This window comes from Enhydra lutris, unplaced genomic scaffold (genome assembly GCF_002288905.1).
Source record: "Enhydra lutris kenyoni isolate GAN:26980312 unplaced genomic scaffold, ASM228890v2 scaffoldscaffold54, whole genome shotgun sequence".
NCBI classification, from domain to species: domain Eukaryota; kingdom Metazoa; phylum Chordata; class Mammalia; order Carnivora; family Mustelidae; genus Enhydra; species Enhydra lutris.
The window spans coordinates 397,750-417,546 of record NW_019154138.1 but is presented as its reverse complement, the minus strand read 5'-3'; the positions used below and the strand labels follow the sequence as shown (position 1 = coordinate 417,546).

Below are 19,797 nucleotides of genomic sequence, written 5' to 3'. Positions count from 1 at the left end.
GCCTGGTCAGAGGTTGCACAAGTAAGGGTAGGAAGAAATCTTTGCAGCATGGGGTGGAATGTCGGAGACTGCAAATGGGGGTGGGAACAGTTGTGTTGAAGGCCCAGTGCAAGATGTTGGTTTTAAGAATAAAGAATGTATCCACACATGGGGTTGGAGCAATAATAGGAAGGTCCATGTGCTATTAGGTGTCAAGTGGGATGAAGAGGGCAACTATGGTAACCCGATGTGGAGTGTTGGAGATCCAGCTGGGTAAAGAAGGCATCCATAAAGTGGAGTGGCAGCAGTCAGCACAGGGTTCAGGTTTAAGAAGGGTGAGGAGAGCAACTGTGTGTGTTGGGGCGATAGCAGCAGCCACAGCTGGTGTGGAGTGTTAGAGCCTGAGCTGTGTGAGAAGCACACATGCAATGGAGATGGAGGTAGTATGAGTCAGAGTGAGATGTCAAAGCCCACGTAGGGTGAGAGGGTCATATGGACAGAGGAAAAACATACTGTACGATCTTACCATGCATGTGCAATCTTAAACAAAAAACCAAACAAACACACTTATAAAAACAGAGAATTAACTGGTGATTACCAATGGTGGGGGGTAGGGGAGGAGAGAAATGAGTGAAGGAGATGGAAAGATACAAACTTTAAGTTGTAAGATAAAAAAAATTCTGGAGATGTGATGTACAGCATGTTGACTATGGTTAACAACATTGTATCATATATTTGAAAGTTGCTAAGAGAGTAGATTTTAAAAGTTTTCATCACAAGAAAAGAATGTCAGTATGTGGGGTGATATTAATTAAACTTATTCTGGTAATCATTTCACAATGTATATACATGGCAAATCATTATGTTATACACCTTAAATTTATACAGTGTTATATGTCAAGTACATTTCAATAAGACTGGGAAAGATCCACAAAAAATTTCCCCTCTTCCCTCCCCTGAGACATTGGTAACTACTTTTTTTTGCTTTCTGTGTCTATAAATTTGACTAATTTAGGTATCTCATATAAATGGAATTATACAATATTTGTTCTTTTTTTGTCTGTCTTACTTCACTAAGCATGTGTTCAAGATCTATCCTGCTGTAGCATATATCAAAATTTCATTCCTTTTTATGGCTGAATAAAATTCTATTATATGCATATATCACATTTTGCTTATCCACTCACAAATGTACATTTGGATTATTTCTACCTTTTGACTATTGTGATGAATGGTGCTCTGGAAATAGGTATAAAAATATCTGTTTGACAGTATGGAATTTCCTCAAAAAGTTAAAAATAAAACTACCCTATGATCCAGCAATTACACTACTAGGTATTTACCCAAAGGATAAAAAATACAGATTTAAAGGGGTACATGCAGCCCGAATTTCATAGCAGCATTATCAACAACACCAAAGTATGGAAAGAGCCAAGATTTCTGTGAAATGGATAAAGAAGATGTGGTATATATACACAATGGAATATTATTCAGCCATCAAAAAGAATGAAGTCTTGCCATTTACAATGATGTACATAGAGCTAGAGTGTATTATGCTAAGCAAAATAAGTCAGTCAGAGAAAGGTAAATATCATATGAATTCACTCATATGTGGAATTTAAGAAACAATACAGATGAAGATATGGGAAGGGGGAAAAAGAGAGAGGGGGAAAACAAATCATAAAAGACTCTTAAAGATAGAGAAAAAACTGAGGGTTGATGGAGGGAGGTGGTTGCGGGGTAGGCTAGATGGGTGATGGGCATTAAGGAAGGCACTTGCCATGTTAGGCATGGGGTGTTTTATGCAAGTGATGAATCACTGAATTCTACTCCTGAAACAAATATTACAAGGTATGTTAACCGACCAGAATTTAAATAAAAATTTGAAGAAAAAAAATGAAGTCACTTAATATGAAAAGTTGGAAGAATAAAAATCCCTGTATAAAAAAAAATCTGTTTGAGTGTGTTCTTCAAATTCCTTTGTGTCCAAACCCACATATGAAACTGTTGCATCGGATGGTAATGTTATGTTGAAGTTTTTAAGGAAGCTTAAGTTATGTTGAAGTTTTTAAGGAACTGCTTTCCACAGGAGCTGCACCATTTTACCTTTCCAGAGGCAATGCATAAGAGTTCCAATTTCTCGGGACGCCTGGGTGGCTCAGTTGGTTGGACGACTGCCTTCGGCTCAGGTCATGATCCCGGAGTCCAGGGATCGAGTCCCGCATCGGACTCCCAGCTCCATGGGGAGTCTGCTTCTCCCTCTGACCTTCTCCTCGCTCATGCTCTCTCTCACTGCCTCTCTCTCAAATAAATAAATAAAATCTTTAAAAAAAAAAAAAAGAGTTCCAATTTCTCCCATACACAGCAACACTTGTTGTTTTTTGTTGAGTCTTTTTATCATGAAAGGGTGTTGGTTTTTGTCAACATGCTTTTTCTGCCTCAGTCAAAATGGTCATGTGGTTTCCCCCTTCTTTCTATTAATCTGGTATGTTCCATTTTCCCAGCTTTATTAAGATATAATTGACAACTCAAATCGTATATATTTACCATATGTAATGTGGTGCCTTGATATACATATACTTTGTGAAATGATTACCACCCAGATTAATTAACATATCCATCATGTTGGGGCGCCTGGGTGGCTCAGGGGGTTAAGCCTCTGCCTTCGGCTCAGGTCATGATCTCAGGGTCCTGGGATCGAGCCCCGCATCGGGCTCTCTGCTCTGCATGGAGACTGCTTCCTCCTCTCTCTCTCTCTGCCTGCCTCTCTGCTTACTTGTGATCTCTCTCTGCCAAATAAATAAATAAAATCTTTAAAAAAAAAAACACATATCCATCATGTTGCATATTTATGTTACCTTTTGTTTTAGAGATGAGAATGCTTAAGGTTTACTCTCTTAGCAAATTTCAAGTATACAAGACAGTATTATTAACTATAATCATCGTGATGTATGTACATCAGATCCACAAAACTTATTTATCCTTCAGTGGCAAGCTTGTACCCTTTGACCAGCATCTTTCCACTTTCCCTATTCCCCAGACCCTCATAACTGCCATTTTACTGTTTCTATGAGGTAGACCTTTTTATGGTTCTGTTTTGTTTTTTAGGTTCCACATATAAGTGAGATCATACAGTATTTGTGTTTACCTGTCTGGCTTATTCACCAAGCATTACGTTTTCTAGGCTCCTGCCTATCATCGCACATAGCAGGATTTCCTTTTTTTTCACATATTTCACATAATATTCACATGAGGTTTACATAAAACATCTTGTAGTTATAACAGTGTATTCTAACTTCAATTGCATACAGAAACTACCCTTTTTCTCCCTCTATTTTGTTTTTGATGTCACAACATCTGTCTTTTTGTATTGTGTATCCATTGACAAACTATTGTAGCAATCATTATCTAATGCTTTGTCCTTAAACCTTTGCTTTAAAGTTAAGTGATTTTTTTTGAAGGTTTTATTTATTCATTTGACAGAGAGAGAGGCAGGCAGAGAGAGAGGGAGAAGCAGGCTCCGCGCTGAGCGGAGAGCCCGATGTGGAGCTCAATCCCAGGACCCTGAGATCATGACCTGAGCTGAGGGCAGAGGTCTAACCCACTGAGCCACCCAGGCGCCCCTAAAGTTAAGTGATTTCTAAAACATCAAATTATAGGATGAGTATTCTGTAATTTACTGTATCCTTGCCTTTACCAATATGTTTTATTTTTTTCATGTTTTCATGTCAGTAGTTAGTATCCTTTCATTTCAGCTTGAGGAACTCCTTTACGGCAGATCTAGTGATGATTAATGATTAACTCCCTCAGCCTTAAATTGCCAGGGAAATTCTTTATCTCTCCTTCACTTCTGAATGACGGCTTTGCCAGGTAGAATATTCTTGGTTTTCTTCTTTCAGCACTTTGATATTTCACCCTACTCTGTCTCGGCCTGCAAGGTTTGTGCTGAGAATGACACGGATAGCTTTATGGAGGTTACTTTGTATGTGAGGAGATTTTTTTTTTTTTTTTTGCTTTTATATTTTCTCTTCGATTCGAGATTTTTTTTATTATAATGTACTTGTAGAAAATATCTTTGGGTCGAATCTGTCTGGGGAACCTATGAGCTTCATAAACTTGGCTGCCTATATCTCTTTCCAGATATGGGAAGTTCCCAGTCTTCCTTCCTTTCTCCCTCCCTTTTTTCCTTCCTTTCTCCCTTCCTTCCTTTCTTTTCTTTTTTAATATTTTTATTCATTTGTCAGAGAGAGAGAGAGAGAGAGAGAGAGAGAGAGAGAGAGAAAGCACAAGCAGGGGAGTGCCAGGCAGAGGGAGAAGCAGGCTTTCTGCTGAGCAAGTAGCCCCAGGCAGGACTCGATCCTAGGACCCTGGGATCATGACCTGAGCTGAAGGCAGAAGCTTAACCTACTGAGCCTGCCAAGTGTCCCCTCAGTCATTACTTCTTTAAATAAGTTTTCTGCCCCTTTCTCCCTCTCTTTCCTTCTGGTATTCCCAAAATTTAGAAATTGTTTCAATTGATGGTATTTCATAATCCATGTAGTGTTTCTTCACTCCTTTTTATTCTTTTAGTTGTTGTTGATCTCTGAATAGATAATTTTTTTTTAAAGATTTTATTTATTTATTTGTCAGAAAGAGAGAGAGAGAGCGAGCGAGCACAGGCAGACAGAGTGGCAGGCAGAGGGAGAAGCAGGCTCCCCACAGAACAAGGAGCCCGATGTGAGACTCGATCCCAGGACGCTGGGATCATGACCTGAGCCAAAGGCAGCTGCTTAAACAACTGAGCCACCCAGGCGTCCCCTGAATAGATAATTTTAAGTGACTTGTTTTCAAGTTGAGATTCTTTCTTTTTATCAAGTCAGTTGTTGATGTTACAATTTTCATTTCATTCATTGTGTTCTTTAGCTCCAGAATTTCTGTTTAGTTCTTTTTTTGCAATTTCTGTCTCTCTGTTAAACTTCTCATTTTGTTCCCGTGTTGTTTTTCTGATTTTATTGAATTGTTTTTGTTTCTTTGTAAGTTACTGAGATTCTTAAAGCAACTATTTTAATTTCATCTTATTCAAATCATAGATCTACATTTCTTTTGGGTTGGTTACTGAAAATTTATTGTTTTCCTTTGGTAGTTTCATATTTCCTTGATTTTTCATGTTCCTTGAAGTGTTGGATTACTGTCTTGGCATTTGAAAAAGTGATTACCTCCTCCAGTCTTTACTGTCTGGCTTTGGGAGAGAAATAATTTCTGTCGGCCTGTCTAGGGATTCTGGGATTTCCTCAAACCTCTTCTATGTGTATGCCTGCTCTACACTTCTTGTTCCCTTTCTCTCTCTCTCTCCCTTTGTCTCTCTCTCTTTGTGTGTGTGTGTGTGTGTGTGTATGTGGCATTCTTAAGATTATATGCCTTCTTTTTGCAAAGCTGGACCTACTGCTGACAGCTTTAGCTTTACTTTCCCTAAGATAACTGTGAATGTTCTAATTTGTTTGCTTTTTCACAGTCTTGCAGAGTTGGGACAGTTTTCCGTGTTCATGAGCCCTCTGCCAATGCTTTCACTTGCCACTGTCATGGGCACACACAGGGAATTGACCACAAGGTGCGTGTGTTTGGGGGGGGGCAGGTTATGTGGGTGAGGTGTGGAGAACATTAGGGATGCCTGTGGGCCAGTAGGGGAATCTTCAGACAAGACCTCACTAGTGGTTTGTGGTGGCCCTTGTAATGGAGTCCACAAAATAGTTAAGCATATTCCATGTCTCTATGATGTACTCTAAGCCCTGCCTGATGTGTTCCTATTCTCTCCTCATGTTCAGGTATACAGCTTACCTCAGTATTCCAGATGGGGTAAGAAAAAGGTGGACCTCTTTGGCAGTGTCTCACATAGCTGGGGAGGATGGGCACTCACATGTTCTCACTTTCTGCTGTGGGAGAAACTGCAGGCCAAGGTGTTCCTCTTGATACTAAGCTGTGCCACTCTGTGGGAATGGAGACACAGATAAATTAAAACTATTTCTCTTACTTTCTTCAGTGCAATGGATTTCTTCAGATCCAATTTTGGATTTTTTTTTTTCTTTCTCCGAGGATGTGCTAGAACTTCTCCGCTGGACTGTTGGACTTCCAAAATGGATACTCTTACTCACCAGTGTTTTCAAAATCAAGGTTCTTTGAGGGAAAGATATTAGAAAACTACTACTCCTATAGTTTATTACATTGAATGGTTTTTGTATGTAGGACCATCCCTGCACTCTGGGAATAAATCCTACTTGGTCATGATGTAAAAACTTCTTTTTCTTTCTTTTTTTTTTTGGAAAAATGTTATCGTATTAGAACAGTGTGTTTTTTTCCAGATCTATACATCTTTTAATATGTGCTGAATTTAGTTTGCTAGTATTTTGTGGGTGATATTTGGATCTTACTATTTTAATGGAAGGAAGGAAGGCAACATATGGCAGTTAAGATGGAAGAACAAAAATAGAACTTAGAAGAATTGGAGGAACAGATTTTATATATTGTTATTTTCATATTTTAAAAACATTATTGGGGCGCCTGGGTGGCTCATGGGTTAAAGCCTCTGGCTTCGGCTTGGGCCATGATTCCAGGGTCCTGGGATCGAACCCCACATCGGGCTCTCTGCTCAGCAGGGAGCCTGCTTCCTCCTCTTTCTCTGTCTCTGCCTGCCTCTCTACCTACTTGTGATCTGTATCTGTCAAATAAATAAATAAAATCTTTAAAAAAATTAAAAAAACATTATCAATAAGACTTGACATTGCACACCTGTGAAAATACGTAATTAAATATTTTACAAATATGATAGAACAGTTTGAATTGTACTTTCCCTCAAAAGAAGATTGCTAGGGGCACCTGGGTGGCCCAGTGGGTTAGGCCTGTGCCTTCGGGGCTCAGGTCATGATCTCTGGGATCAGGTCATGAGCCCAGCTCTCTGCTCAGTGGGGAGCCTGCTTCCCCTTCTCTCTCTGCCTGCCTCTCTGCCTACTTGTGATCTCTCTGTCAAATAAATAAATAAAAATCTTTATTAAAAAAAAAGAAGATTGCTGCAAAGCAAAATCATAGATCTGGAACACATTTCTTTTATTAAAAGGTATTTAAAATTTTAATTATTACTGTATGGGATAAACTGTTGGACCTAGCCACTTATGAGGACTGAATATGAATTTTGAAAATACATCATCGGTTTATTTTCGGTAAAGGTTAAGAATGAACCATGATGAAAAAAAATGAAAAAAAAAATGAACCATGAATTTACTGAAGTTGCTTTAAAATCTATTCTTCCATTTCCATTAACATACCTCCATGAGATTGTTTTTTTTTTACTATGAGAACTTAGAACTAGTTTAGACATAAATTTTCCTCTGTAACGCTTTTATCAACCCAGCCAAGTTTAGATAAATGACCAAACAAGAAACAGTATCATTTGTCACTGAAATCTTTAAATATTTATGCTCAATGTATTCATTCAAAGTGTGCTTACAGGCATTTAATAAGGGAATAGAATTTCACTCATATCTGCTTTAGTTACAATTGTAGAACAAAAACTTAGGGTAATAGCCATTCACTGTAACAAATGCCAATTGACAAATTTTCTCTAAAGTAAACAGTTTCTTAAATTATTTCCTCTCTGTTCTGATTGTTGAAATGTAATTTTATGTCTGCTGAATTTCACATTTAAAAAATGAAATTGCGTTTTGTATAGTTTTTCTCCAATCTATGAGTAATTTATTTTTTTTATTAATTTATTTGACAGAGGGAGAGAAAGAGAGAAAGAACAAGCAGGGGAAGAGCAGGAGAGGGAGAAGCAGGCTCTCTGCTGAGCAGGGCTCCATCCCAGGACTCTGGGATCACGACCTGAGCAGAAGGTAGATGCTTAACCGACTGAGTCACCCAGGCGCCTCTATGTGTAACTTATTTTTAATCTTAATTTAGTTAACTATCAGTGACCGATGGATTTTTAAAAAGTGGTCTTTCATCGTGGACAGTAAGTACTGGTTATAAATACCTAAAGTGTGCTCTTCTGCATTTAATTTGCCTGACAGTGGGCCTTAATTAAATAAATGAATGAATTTTCAATACCTGACCCTAGGTCCACACCGTTAACTAGATGTCTGTTACAGTCTCTCAATGATTAGAGTTGCTGGCATTTTTTAAGTGTATTAAATGCCAGGACCTGTGTAAGCACTTTCCCTTCCACTTCTTTCACTCACGTTCTCCTTCCTCCCCGGGAGAGGGCGTGCCCCGTACCAGGCCCGCCCTTCTGTGCATTCGTTGGTCAAACCCGACGCCCGTTACGGCCGAGTCCCGCCCCAACCACGCCCCCACGCGGTCCGCGGGTGAGAAGGCGTGGCTATAACCGTGCAGCCGGAAGGTTCAGGAGGTCTCCTCTCGTGAGAATCCGGACGCTCTCGAGGACCTGAGCTGTGCTGGTGGGAGCGCGCTTCGCGGTCCCGCTGAGCAGGCGCGAGAGGCCCGTGGCTGCGGCGGGCGCACGCCTTGCCCCGCCCCCGCTGCTCTCAGGCTCCGCCCGGGCTCGCGCACACGCGCGCACTCCAGTTCAAGCTTCGGTCTGGCCTGGGGGGACCCGGCGGGTGGAGGCTGGGCGGCTGAGGTACGAGGGGAGGAGCCGGAGGAACCGGAGCTGCCGCCGCCACAGCTACAGCCACAGCCGCCGCTGCTGCTGGAGAAGAGCCTGTCTGCAACTAGAGCCAAGAAAGTGAAGATGGCCACCAAATCGTGCCCCGAGTGCGACCAACAGGTGGGTGCCGGGGGCCGGACCTGGGGGCCAGCGGGGCGGGTGCGCGGGCGGGTGGCCGTTGTGTACGGCCGTTGGCTGTGGAGAGGCAGCCTCGCCGGGTGGTCTGGTCCTTGGGCTCGGTGTCCATGGTGGGAGGCCGGGCTGAGCCGAAGGGATGCCAGGGGACTCCCGGGGTTGCAGTGGCTGGTCCCCACCTGGAGGCGTTAGCCGGGCAACTGTGTGTGTCCTGCGCGGGAGGGAGGCGTGGGTTTGTCTGGAGCGGACCGGGCGCCCTGGCCGGCTGCTCTGGGTGACAGCGGCGGGAGTGTGGGGGCAGTGGCCTAAGTGGACGAGCACGGCCCCTTCAGTCCCCTTCTGCCGCGACGAGAATGCCCAGTGTGCCCGACTCCCGAGACCAGACTCCAGGCTCCTGGCTCCGAAAGCCCCTCTGCCATGCAGGGTTGCTTTGTTCTCATTAGCTGCGTGCGGTGACAAAAAGGGCCGCAGCTGGGGCGCCTGGGTGGCTCAGTGGGTTAAGCCTCTGCCTCCGCCTCAGGTCATGATTCCTGGGTTCTGGGATCCATTCCCGCTTCGGGCTCTCTGCTCCGCAGGGAGCCTGCTTCCCCCTCTCTCTGCCTGCCTCCCTGCCTACTTGTGATCTGTCAAATAAATAAAATCTTTAAAGAAAAGGGGGGGGGGCGCAACGATTATGACATTTTCCTTTTAGATGTCAGTAAATTGGTGATCTTAATATGCCTTTTAATACTTTACATAACCCAAATAATCATTACTTTGTTCTAAATTTTTAATAGAACACCACTGAATACTAAGTCCCTGTTAAAGCCCTACTTTTCTAGGCACTCCCCTCTTAAGATGGTGTGTATTTGTCTAACTTTTTAAAAAGATGAATTTGCCATTCCTACCTGTGTGTGGCTTCTTGAATATATTTTTTTAAAGGTTTTGTTTATTTATTTGACGGAGAGAGAGAGAGAGAGAGATCACAAATAGAGAGGCAGGCGGAGAGAGAAAGGGGAAGCAGGCTCCCCGCTGAGCAGGGAGCCCGATGCGGGGCTCTATGCGGGGCTCGATTCGAGGACCCTGGGATCATGACCTGAGCTGAAGGCAGAGGCTTAACCCACTGAGCCACCCAGGCACCCCGGCTTCTTGAAGTTTTAGTATCTGTTTTATAAACTCAGCTCATAAAGGTCATGCAATGGCTTTATGACCACCAGGGAGGGGTCTAGGGTTCTGCTAGCCATTCAGGCCTGCCCTGTATGTAATGTAACACTGTATGTAATCAGAACAGCATTAGAATTGTGGTCAGTAAGGATCCCCACAGCATACCAGGGGCTTTCTCTGCCTCTCCAAATAACAGTTCAGGTGTGAAAACAAGATGGTCGGAGTGGTTCCAAGACTTACCATAGCTTGGAAATTTCATGTTTCTTAGCCCCCCGGGAATGGCATGATTATATTTATTGTACTTAGGGAAACCTAAAACTTCATGCCTTCCAGTCCAGATGCCAATTACGTATCATTTTTACCATAAGCAATATTGTCTAATAATGTTATTTGATTAGGCTGCCAGGGTGGGAGTGCTAGACTTACGCAAAGGTCTTTTTTCTCAGTGAAGACTTTTGTCAACCCTTTATTAACATGTCATAGTCCCGTGAATTTTTTTTTTTTTTTAAGATTTTATTTATTTATTTGACAGAGACATAGTGAAAGAGGGACTACAAGCAGGGAGAGTAGGAGAGGGAGAAGCAGGCTTCCTGCTGAGCAGGGAGCTCCACGCAGGGCTCCATCCCAGGACCCTGGGATCATGACCTGAGCCAAAGGCAGAGCTTAACGACTGAACCACCCAGGCGCCCCCCCATGAATTTTTTTTTTTTTTTTAAGATTTTATTTATTTATTTGACAGAAAGAGATCACAAGTAGGCAGAGAGGCAGGCAGAGAGAGGAAGGGAAGCAAGCTCCCTGCTGAGCAGAGAGCCCGATGTGGGCTTGATCCCAGAACCCTGGGATCATGACCTGAGCCGAAGGCAGAGTCACCCACTGAGCCACCCAGGTGCCCCCAAGCCCCGCCATGAAATTTTTTTAATGGTTTCCTTGGTCTATAAAGTTTGGTTATTCTTAACTAGGAAAAGTAGAGTTCATTGAAAAGTTCTTCAATTAAAACCATCTGTAAGACATCTTTTATGTCATGATGCAGTGTCTATCTTTTCAACATAATTGCCTCATTTTACTTTCCCTCCTTTGGTAAGAGAAATTTACTACCTCCTCTAAATATTTCACTCAGCAGTGTGTGTAGTTTTCATTGTACAGATTTTGAACATATTTTGTAAATTTTCCCCTATCAGTTCAATTTTTTGAATGCTTTTGTGAGTGGAATTGTTTTAAAATTTTCGTTTTATCAATTTCATTATGTATAGAAATACAATTGATTTTTTTCATTGTGGTAAAAAAGATAAAATTCACCCTTTGAACCATGTTAAAGGGTCTACTTCAGTGGCATTAATATTTTTACAGTGTTGTACAACCATTACCACTATCGAATTCCAGAACATTTTTATCACTCTGAGGTGAGACCTTGTTTCCATTAAACAAACAGTCATTCTCAATGCCACCTAGTCCCTAGCTACTAGCAATCACTAATTTGCTTTCTGTCAGCCTTCATAGACTTGAATGAAGTTCAGGCCTTGCCCTGAATTAGGTTTTGGCTTAAGAATATTGTGGCTGGTTTGATTTTTTTTTTTCCAAACCACCAAAATTTTCTGCATATCAATTATAAGGATGTTTCACTTTCTTACCATTTGTGTGTTCACTGGAGTAGCACCATTTCCTTCAGGAAATTTTCCTTTTCATTTATAATTTGGCTGTTTGGTGTAAGAGGCCTAACTTTTGGCCTTGCTTGGCTTTTGACATGCCTTTTGTACTAAGCTTAATCATTTCTAACTTTGGATTTAAAATGAGAAATGTGTACCTTTTCCTTTAACTTGAATACTTAAAAGCCATCATAGGGTTATTAACTGGCCTAATTTCAATATTGCTGCTTCTTAGTACAGGGAGGCCTGAGGAGAAGGAGGTAAACGGAATGGCCAATTGGTAGAGTATTCAGAACACACACATTTATCGATTAAGTTTGCTGTCTTGTATAGGTGTGTTTCATGGCACTCCAAAAGAATTAAAATAGTGACATCAAAGATCACTGATCACAGATCACTATAACCAAGATAATGATGAAAAAGTTTAAAATATTTCAAAAATTACCACAACATGACAGAGATACAAAGTGAGCAGATGTGGTGGAAAAATAGTGGTGATAGACTTCCTCCACGAAATGTTGCCATAAATCTTCAATATGTAAAACCCAGAGTATCTGTGAAGCACAATGAAGCAAAGTGCAAAAAAATAAGGTATATCTGTAATAAAGTCTTCCCTCTTTTTTTTTTTTTTTTTAAAGACTTATTTATTTGACAGACAGAGATCACAAGTAGGCAGAGAGGCAGGCAGAGAGAGAGGAGGAAGCAGGCTCCCCGCTGAGCAGAAAGCCCGATGCGGGGCTCGATCCCAGGACCCTGAGATCATGACCTGAGCTGAAGGCAGAGGCTTTCACCCACTGAGCCACCCAGGTGCCCCTCCCTCTTTTTTTGTCTCTAGCAAAAGGCTTGTCAATTTTGTTCATCTTTTCAAAGAAACCAACTTTCGTTTTATTGATTTTCTTTATTATTTCTCTATTCTCTATTTTGTTTATCTCTAATACTAATATTTCCCTCTTTATGTTGGCTTGGGTTTAGTTTGCTCTTCTTTTTCTAGTTCTTTAAGTTGTAAAGTTAGATTGTTGATTTGAGATCATCTTTCTTTTTTATTTTTTTAAAATTTTATTTATTTATTTAAAAGATTTTATTTATTTATTTGACAGAGAGAGATCACAAGTAGACAGAGAGGCAGGCAGAGAGAGAGAGGGAAGCAGACTTCTTGCTGAGCAGAGAGCCCGATGCGGGACTTGATCCCAGGACCCTGAGATCATGACCTGAGCTGAAGACAGCGGCTTAACCCACTGAGCCACCCAGGCACCCCTTATTTATTTATTTAACAGAGATCACAAGTAGGCAGAGAGACAGGCAGAGAGAGAGAGGGAGGCAGGCTCCCCACTGAGCAGAGAGCCCGATGTGGGGCTTGATGCAGGGCTCGATTCCAGGACCCTGGGATCATGACCTGGGCGGTAGGTAGAGGCTTTAACCCACTGAGCCCCCCAGGAACCCTGAGATCTTCTTTCTTAATGTAAGCTTTTACAGCTCTATAATTTTCCTGCTTAACATTGCTTTAACTGTGTCCTGAGTTTTGATAGGTTATATTTTTGTTTTCAGTCATCTTTATGTATTTTCTATTTTTCCTTATGATTTGTTTTTTTAATCCATTGGTTATTTCAGAGTATGTTGCTTAATTTCTAAAATTTTTTGAATTTTCTAGTTTTCCTTTCTGTTTGTTTCTAACTTTGTCATGTTGTGTTTGGAGAAGTTACTTTGATATCTATCTTAAAAAATGAACTTGGGGCACGTGGGTGACATAGTCAATTAAGCATCCAACTCTTGGTTTTGGCTCAGGTTGTGATCTCAGTGGTAATAGCTCAGGTGAGATTGAGCCCCATGTCAGGCTCTGCGCTCAGTGTCAGGCTCTGTGCTCAGCGCAGAGTCTGCTTAGGTTTCTCTCTCCTTCTCCCTCTTCCTCTGCCCCTTCCCCCGTTCTCTCTCTCTCCAAGTAAATAATTCTTTAAAAAAAAAAAAAAAACTTTAATTCTTACGTGCACCATATACAAATAATATTTCAAGATGGATTTGTAGACCTACATGAAAAATTTTAAACTACGAAACTTCCAGAAAATACTAAAAATATCTTTGTGAACTTAAGTTAGGCAATTGTTTGGTGTTACAACACCAAAAGCATGACCTATAAAAGAAAAAATGGTAAATTGGACTTAATCAAAATGAAAACTTCTGTTTTGAAAATCACTGTTTAGAAAAAGAAAAGAAGATAAGAACAAATAAGAACCTTTGCAAAGCATATATATGTACTAGAGAACTTGTATCCAGAATACATAAAGGGCTTTCAAAGGTTAATAATAAGAAAACAAACAACCCAATTAAAAAATAGGCATAAATTTGAATAGATACTTCACCAGAGTAGACTTACAGGCAGCATATAAGCATATAGAAAAATGCTCAACATCATTAGTCATTAGGGATATGTGTATTACCATAGTGAGACCCTACTGGAATAACTAAAAAAGAACATACCAAATATTGATGAGTATGTGGAGGAACTGGACATCTCACACACTGCTGGTGGGAATATAAAATGGTACAACCTCTTTGGGAAATAATTGATCGTTTTTCTTTCTTTCTTTCTTTTTTAGAAATTTTACTTATTTGACAGAGAGCACAAGCAGAGGGAGAGGGAGAAGCAGGCTCCCTGCTGAGCAGAGAGCCCCATCATGTGAGGCTTGATCCCAGAGTCCTGGGATCATGACCAGAATCCTGGGATCATGATCTGAGCTGGAGGCAGACGCTTAACTGCTGAGCCACCCAGGCACCCCAGTTTGGCAGTTTTCTTAAAAAGTTAGACCTGTCATATGATCCAGCCATTTCCACTTTTAGCTATTTTTTCAAGAGAAAAGAATGTGTGTGTGTGTGTGTGTGTGTGTGTATACACATGTGTGTGTAATATATATACATATACACAAAGACTTTTGCATTGAAGTTCATAGTAGCTTTATTTGTAATAGCTAAAAACTGAAAACAGTCAACATGTACAGATAAACTGTGGTATATCTTCATATGAATAGTATTCAGCAATAAAAGGAAAGAACTTGTTATATGCAAAAACATGGACAAATCTCAAAATAATTATGCTAAGTGAAGCTAAACAAAGAAAGAGCATGTACTTAAGATTCCATTTACATAAAACTCTAGAAAATTCAAACTGATCTATAGTGCCGGCTGATCAGTAGTTGCTTGGGGATATTGAGGGAGATGCTAAGGAGAGGTAGATTACAAAGGCATATGAGGAAACCTAGGGATATATTGACTGTCTTGATGCTGATGGTTTCATGGGCATATACAATTGTCAAAACATGTCAAATTGTACATTTTAAATATGTATAGTTTATTGTATGTTTATTATAACAATAAAGCTGTCACATGATAATCGATTTTCACTTAAAACTATGTGAAGATCACAGACTACTTCAGGTAGTAAAGACCTTAGAAAAGAAAACAGAAAACTGCAGATCTTATGAGATTTGCTCAGGGTCTTTCCTCTGCCGGAGACTAGGAGAACCTATGTCTGGCACCTATTTTATAGTTTTCCATGTTCCTTTCCCTCAGACTGGCTATTGTAAATGATCCCTTGCCAGGAATTAGTACTGGCCCTCTTCTCTCATGTTCAAACTATTGAAGGCAGGTTTTTTTTTTTTTTTTGTATTTTCTAGAAGTTTAATAGTTTAAAATATTTCATGTAGGTCTGTAGTCCATATTTGTATGTGGCATAAGGTGAGAATCAAAGTTAATTAATTAATTTATTTGAGAGAGAGAGACACAGTGAGAGAAGGAACACAGACAGAGGGAGTGGGAGAGGGAGAAGCAGGCTTCCCACCTAGCAGGGAGCCTGATGCAGGGCTTGATCCCAGGACGCTGGGATCACGACGTGAGCTGACACCCAATGACTGAGCCACCCAGGCGCCCCCACAGTTAATTTTTTAATACTGATACCATTTAAAGTATCTTCTCCAACCACAGCAGAATAAAGTTAGAAATCAACAACAAAGGAAAACTAGAAAATTCAAAAAATTTGTAGAAATTAAACAACATACTCTGAAAAACTGGTGGATGAGAAAAGAAATCACAAGTTTTCAATTCTATTTTATCATTAGTAATCAATTTGTGTCTACTTCTTGTTTCTTCCTCCCTTTAAAATGTCTGTCAAATATACTCTTTGTGGTTTTTGTTTTTTTTTTTTTTGGAAATACATTACCCTGCCAGCATTGCAGAACAGGCCAACAGCCTCTCATCCTAGGATTAATGTAATAATTTCCTAGTCACTTTTTCCTACTCTAATCCATGTTGTAACTATTCTGAGACTGACATTTTAGCAAATAGGTTTTTTTTAAATTACCTTTTAAAAAAATTAACATACAATGTATTATTAGCCCCAGGGGTACAGCTGTGTGAATCATCAGGCTTACACACTTCCCAGCACTCACCATAGCACATACTGTCCCCAGTGTCCATAACCCAACCACCTTCTCCCTCCCCACCTCCCCCCAGGCAACCCTGAGTTTGTTTTGTGAGATTAAGAGTCTCTTATAGGGGCACCTGGGTGGCTCAGTGGGTTAGGCCGCTGCTTCGGCTCAGGTCATGATCTCAGGGTCCTGGGATCGAGTCCCACATCGGGCTCTCTGCTCAGCGGGGAGCCTGCTTCCCTCCCTCTCTCTCTGCCTGCCTCTCTGTCTACTTGTGATCTCTGTCTGTCAAATAAATAAATAAAGTCTTTAAAAAAAAAAAAAAAAGAGTCTCTTATAGTTTGTCTCCCTCCCGATCCCATCTTGTTTCATTTATTCTTTTCTATCCCCCAAGCCTCCCACTTTGCCTCTCAAAATCCTCATATCATATGATAATTGTCTTTCTCTGATTGACTTATTTCACACAGCATAATACCCTCTAGTTCCATCCATGTTGTCACAAATGGCAAGATTGCATTTCTTTTGATGGCTGCATAGTATTCCATTGGATATATATACCACCTCTTCTTTATCCATTCATCTGTTGATGGACATCTAGGTTCTTTCCATAGTTTGGCTATTGTGGACACTGCTGCTATAAACATTCAGGTGCATGTGCCCCTTTGGATCACTACATTCGTATCTTTAGGGTAAATACCCAGTAGCATGATTGCTAGGTCGTAGGGTAGCTCTATTTTCAACCTTTCGAGACACCTCCATGTTGTTTTCCAGAGTGGCTGTACCAGCTTGCATTCCCACCAATAGTGCAGGAGGGTTCCCCTTTCTCCGGATCCTCGCCAGCATTTGTCATTTCCTGACTTGTTAATTTTAGCCATTCTGACTGGTGTGAGATGGTAACTCATATGCCAGGTGATGTGGAGCACTTTTTCATGTGTCTGTTGGCCATCTGGATGTCTTCTTTGCAGAAATGTCTGTTTGTGTCCTCTGCCCATTTCTTGATTGTATTATTTGTTCTTCGGGTGTTGAGTTTGATAAGTTCTTTATAGATTTTGGACACTAGCCCTTTTTCAACATTCCTCTGTCTTCACCCATTCTGTCGTTGTCTTTTGGTTTTGTTGACTGTCTCCTTTGCTGTGCAAAAGCTTTTGATCTTTATGAAGTCCCAATAGTTCATTTTTGCCCTTGCTTCCCTTGCCTTTGGCAACGTTTCTAGGAAGAAGTTGCTGAGGCTGAGGTCGAAGAGGCTGCTGCTTGTGTTTTCCTCAAGGATTTTGATGGATTCCTTTCTCACATTGAGGTCTTTCATCCATTTGGAGTCTATTTTTGTGTGTGGTGTAAGGAAATGGTCCAGTTTCATTTTTCTGCACATGGCTGTCCAGTTTTCCCAACACCATTTGTTGAAGAGACTGTTTTTTTCCATTGGACATTCTTTCCTGCTTTGTCAAAGATTAGTTGACCATAGAGTTGAGGGTCTATTTCTGGGCTCTCTATTCTGTTCCACTGATCTATGTATCTGTTTTTGCGCCAGTACCATACTGTCTTGATGATGACAGCTTTGTAATAGAGCTTGAAGTCTGGAATTGTGATGCCACCAACTTTGGCTTTCTTTTTCAACATTCCTCTGGCTATTCGAGGTCTTTTCTGGTTCCATATAAATTTTAGGATTATTTGTTCCATTTCTTTGAAAAAAATGGATGGGATTTTGATAAGGATTGCATTAAATGTGTAGATTGCTTTAGGTAGCATAGACATTTTCACAATATTTGTTCTTCCAATCCATGAGCATGGAACATTTTTCCATTTCTTTGTGTCTTCCTCAATTTCTTTTATGAGTACTTTATAGTTTTCTGAGTACAGATTCTTTGCCTCTTTGGTTAGGTTTATTCCTAGGTATCTTATAGTTTTGGGTGCACTTGTAAATGGGATTGACTCCTTCATTTCTCTTTCTTCTGTCTTGTTGTGCAGCTGAAATGCAACTGATTTCTGTGCATTGATTTTATATCCTGACACTTTACTGAATTCCTGTACAAGTTCTAGCAGTTTTGGAGTGGAGTCTTTTGGGTTTTCCACATAAAGTATCATATCATCTGCAAAGAGTGATAGTTTGACTTTTTCTTTGCTGATTTGGATACCTTTAGTTTCTTTTTGTTGTCTGATTGCTGAGGCTAGGACTTCTATTACTATGTTGAATAGCAGTGGTGATAATGGACATCCCTGCCGAGTTACTGATCTTAGCGGAAAAGCTCTCTTTGCTGTTCTTTCTCCAGCTCCTTTAGGTGTAGTGTTAGGTTGTATATTTGAGACCCTTCTTGCTTCTTTTCTTTTCTTTTTTTTTTTTTTTTAAGATTTTATTTATTTATTTGATAGAGATCACAAGTAGGCAGAAAGACAGGCAGAGAGAGAGAGAGGAAGGGAAGCAGGCTGCCCGCCAAGCAGAGAGCCCAATGCGGGGCTCGATCCCAGGACCCTGGGATCATGACCTGAGCCGAAGGCAAAGGCTTTAACCCACTGAGCCACTCAGGCGCCCCGAGACCCTTGTTTCTTGAGAAAAGCTTGTATCGCTATATATTTTCCTCTCAGGACTGCTTTTGCTGTGTCCCACAGATTTTGAACAGTTGTGTATCCATTAGCATTTGTTTCCATGAATTTTTCCAATTCTTCTTTAATTTCCTGGTTGACCCATTTGGTTTTTAGTAAGATGCTCTTTAGCCTCCATGTATCTGGGTTCTTTCCAACTTTCTTCTTGTGATTGAGTTCTAGCTTCAGAGCATTGTGGTCTGAAAATATGCAGGGAATGATCCCAATCTTTTGGTACCAGTTGAGACCTGATTTGTTACCCAGGATGTGATCTATTCTGGAGAATGTTCCATGTGCACTAGAGAAGAATGTGTATTCTGTTATTTTGGGATGAAATGTGCTGTATATATCAATGATGTCCATCTGGTCCAGAGTGTCATTTAAAGCCTTTATTTCCTTGTTAATCTTTTGCTTGGATGATCTGTCCATTTCAGTGAGGGGGCTGTTAAAGTCCCCTACTATTATTGTATTATTGTTGATGTGTTTTTTTTATTTTGTTATTAATTGGTTTATATAGTTGGCTGCTCCCATGTTAGGGGCATAGATATTTAAAATTGTTAGATCTTCTTGTTGGACAGACCCTTTAAGTATGATAGAGTGTTCTTCCTCATCTCTTATTATAGTCTTTGGCTTAAAATCTAAATGTCTGATATAAGGATTGCCACCCCAGCTTTCTTTTGATGTCCATTAGCATGGTAAATTGTTTTCCACCCCCTCACTTTAAATCTGGAGGTATCTTTGGGTCTAAAATGAGTTTCTTGTAGAGAGCGTATTGATGGGTTTTGGTTTTTTATCCATTCTGATGCCCTGTGTCTTTTGATTGGGACATTTAGCCCATTTATATTCAGGGTAACTATTGAAATATATGAATTTAGTGCCATTGTATTTCCTGTAAGGTGACTGTTACTGTATATTGTCTCTGTTCCTTTCTGGCCTACTACTTTTAGACTCTCTTTCCTTAGAGGAACCCTTTCAGTATTTCCTATAGGGCTGGTTTGGTGTTTACAAATTCTTTTAGTTTTTTCTGTCCTGAAAGCTTTTTATCTCTCCTATTTTCAATGATAGCCTAGCTGGATATACTATTCTTGGCTGCATGTTTTTCTCGTTTAGTGCTCTGAATATATCATGCCAATTCTTTCTGGCCTGCCAGGTCTCTGTGGATAAGTCTGCTGCCAATCTAATATTGTTACCATTGTATGTTACAGACTTCTTGTCCCGGCTTCTTTCAGGATTTTCTTTGTCACTAAGACTTGTAAGTTTTACTATTAGA

At 40.5% G+C, this 19,797-nt stretch overlaps 1 protein-coding gene across 1 annotated transcript in view; it reads left to right on the top strand.

The window, feature by feature from the left end:
* The first annotated feature begins 215 nt into the window (after positions 1–215).
* LOC111157330 overlaps positions 216–19,797 on the top strand; it is a 38,860-nt gene continuing 19,278 nt past the window's right edge. Inside the window, exons 1-4 of the mRNA XM_022518654.1 lie at positions 216–314; positions 3,879–3,961; positions 5,471–5,566; positions 8,341–8,734. Of these exons, the coding sequence (XP_022374362.1) occupies positions 216–314; positions 3,879–3,961; positions 5,471–5,566; positions 8,341–8,734 (672 nt within the window). The remainder of the gene's footprint in view (positions 315–3,878; positions 3,962–5,470; positions 5,567–8,340; positions 8,735–19,797) is intronic.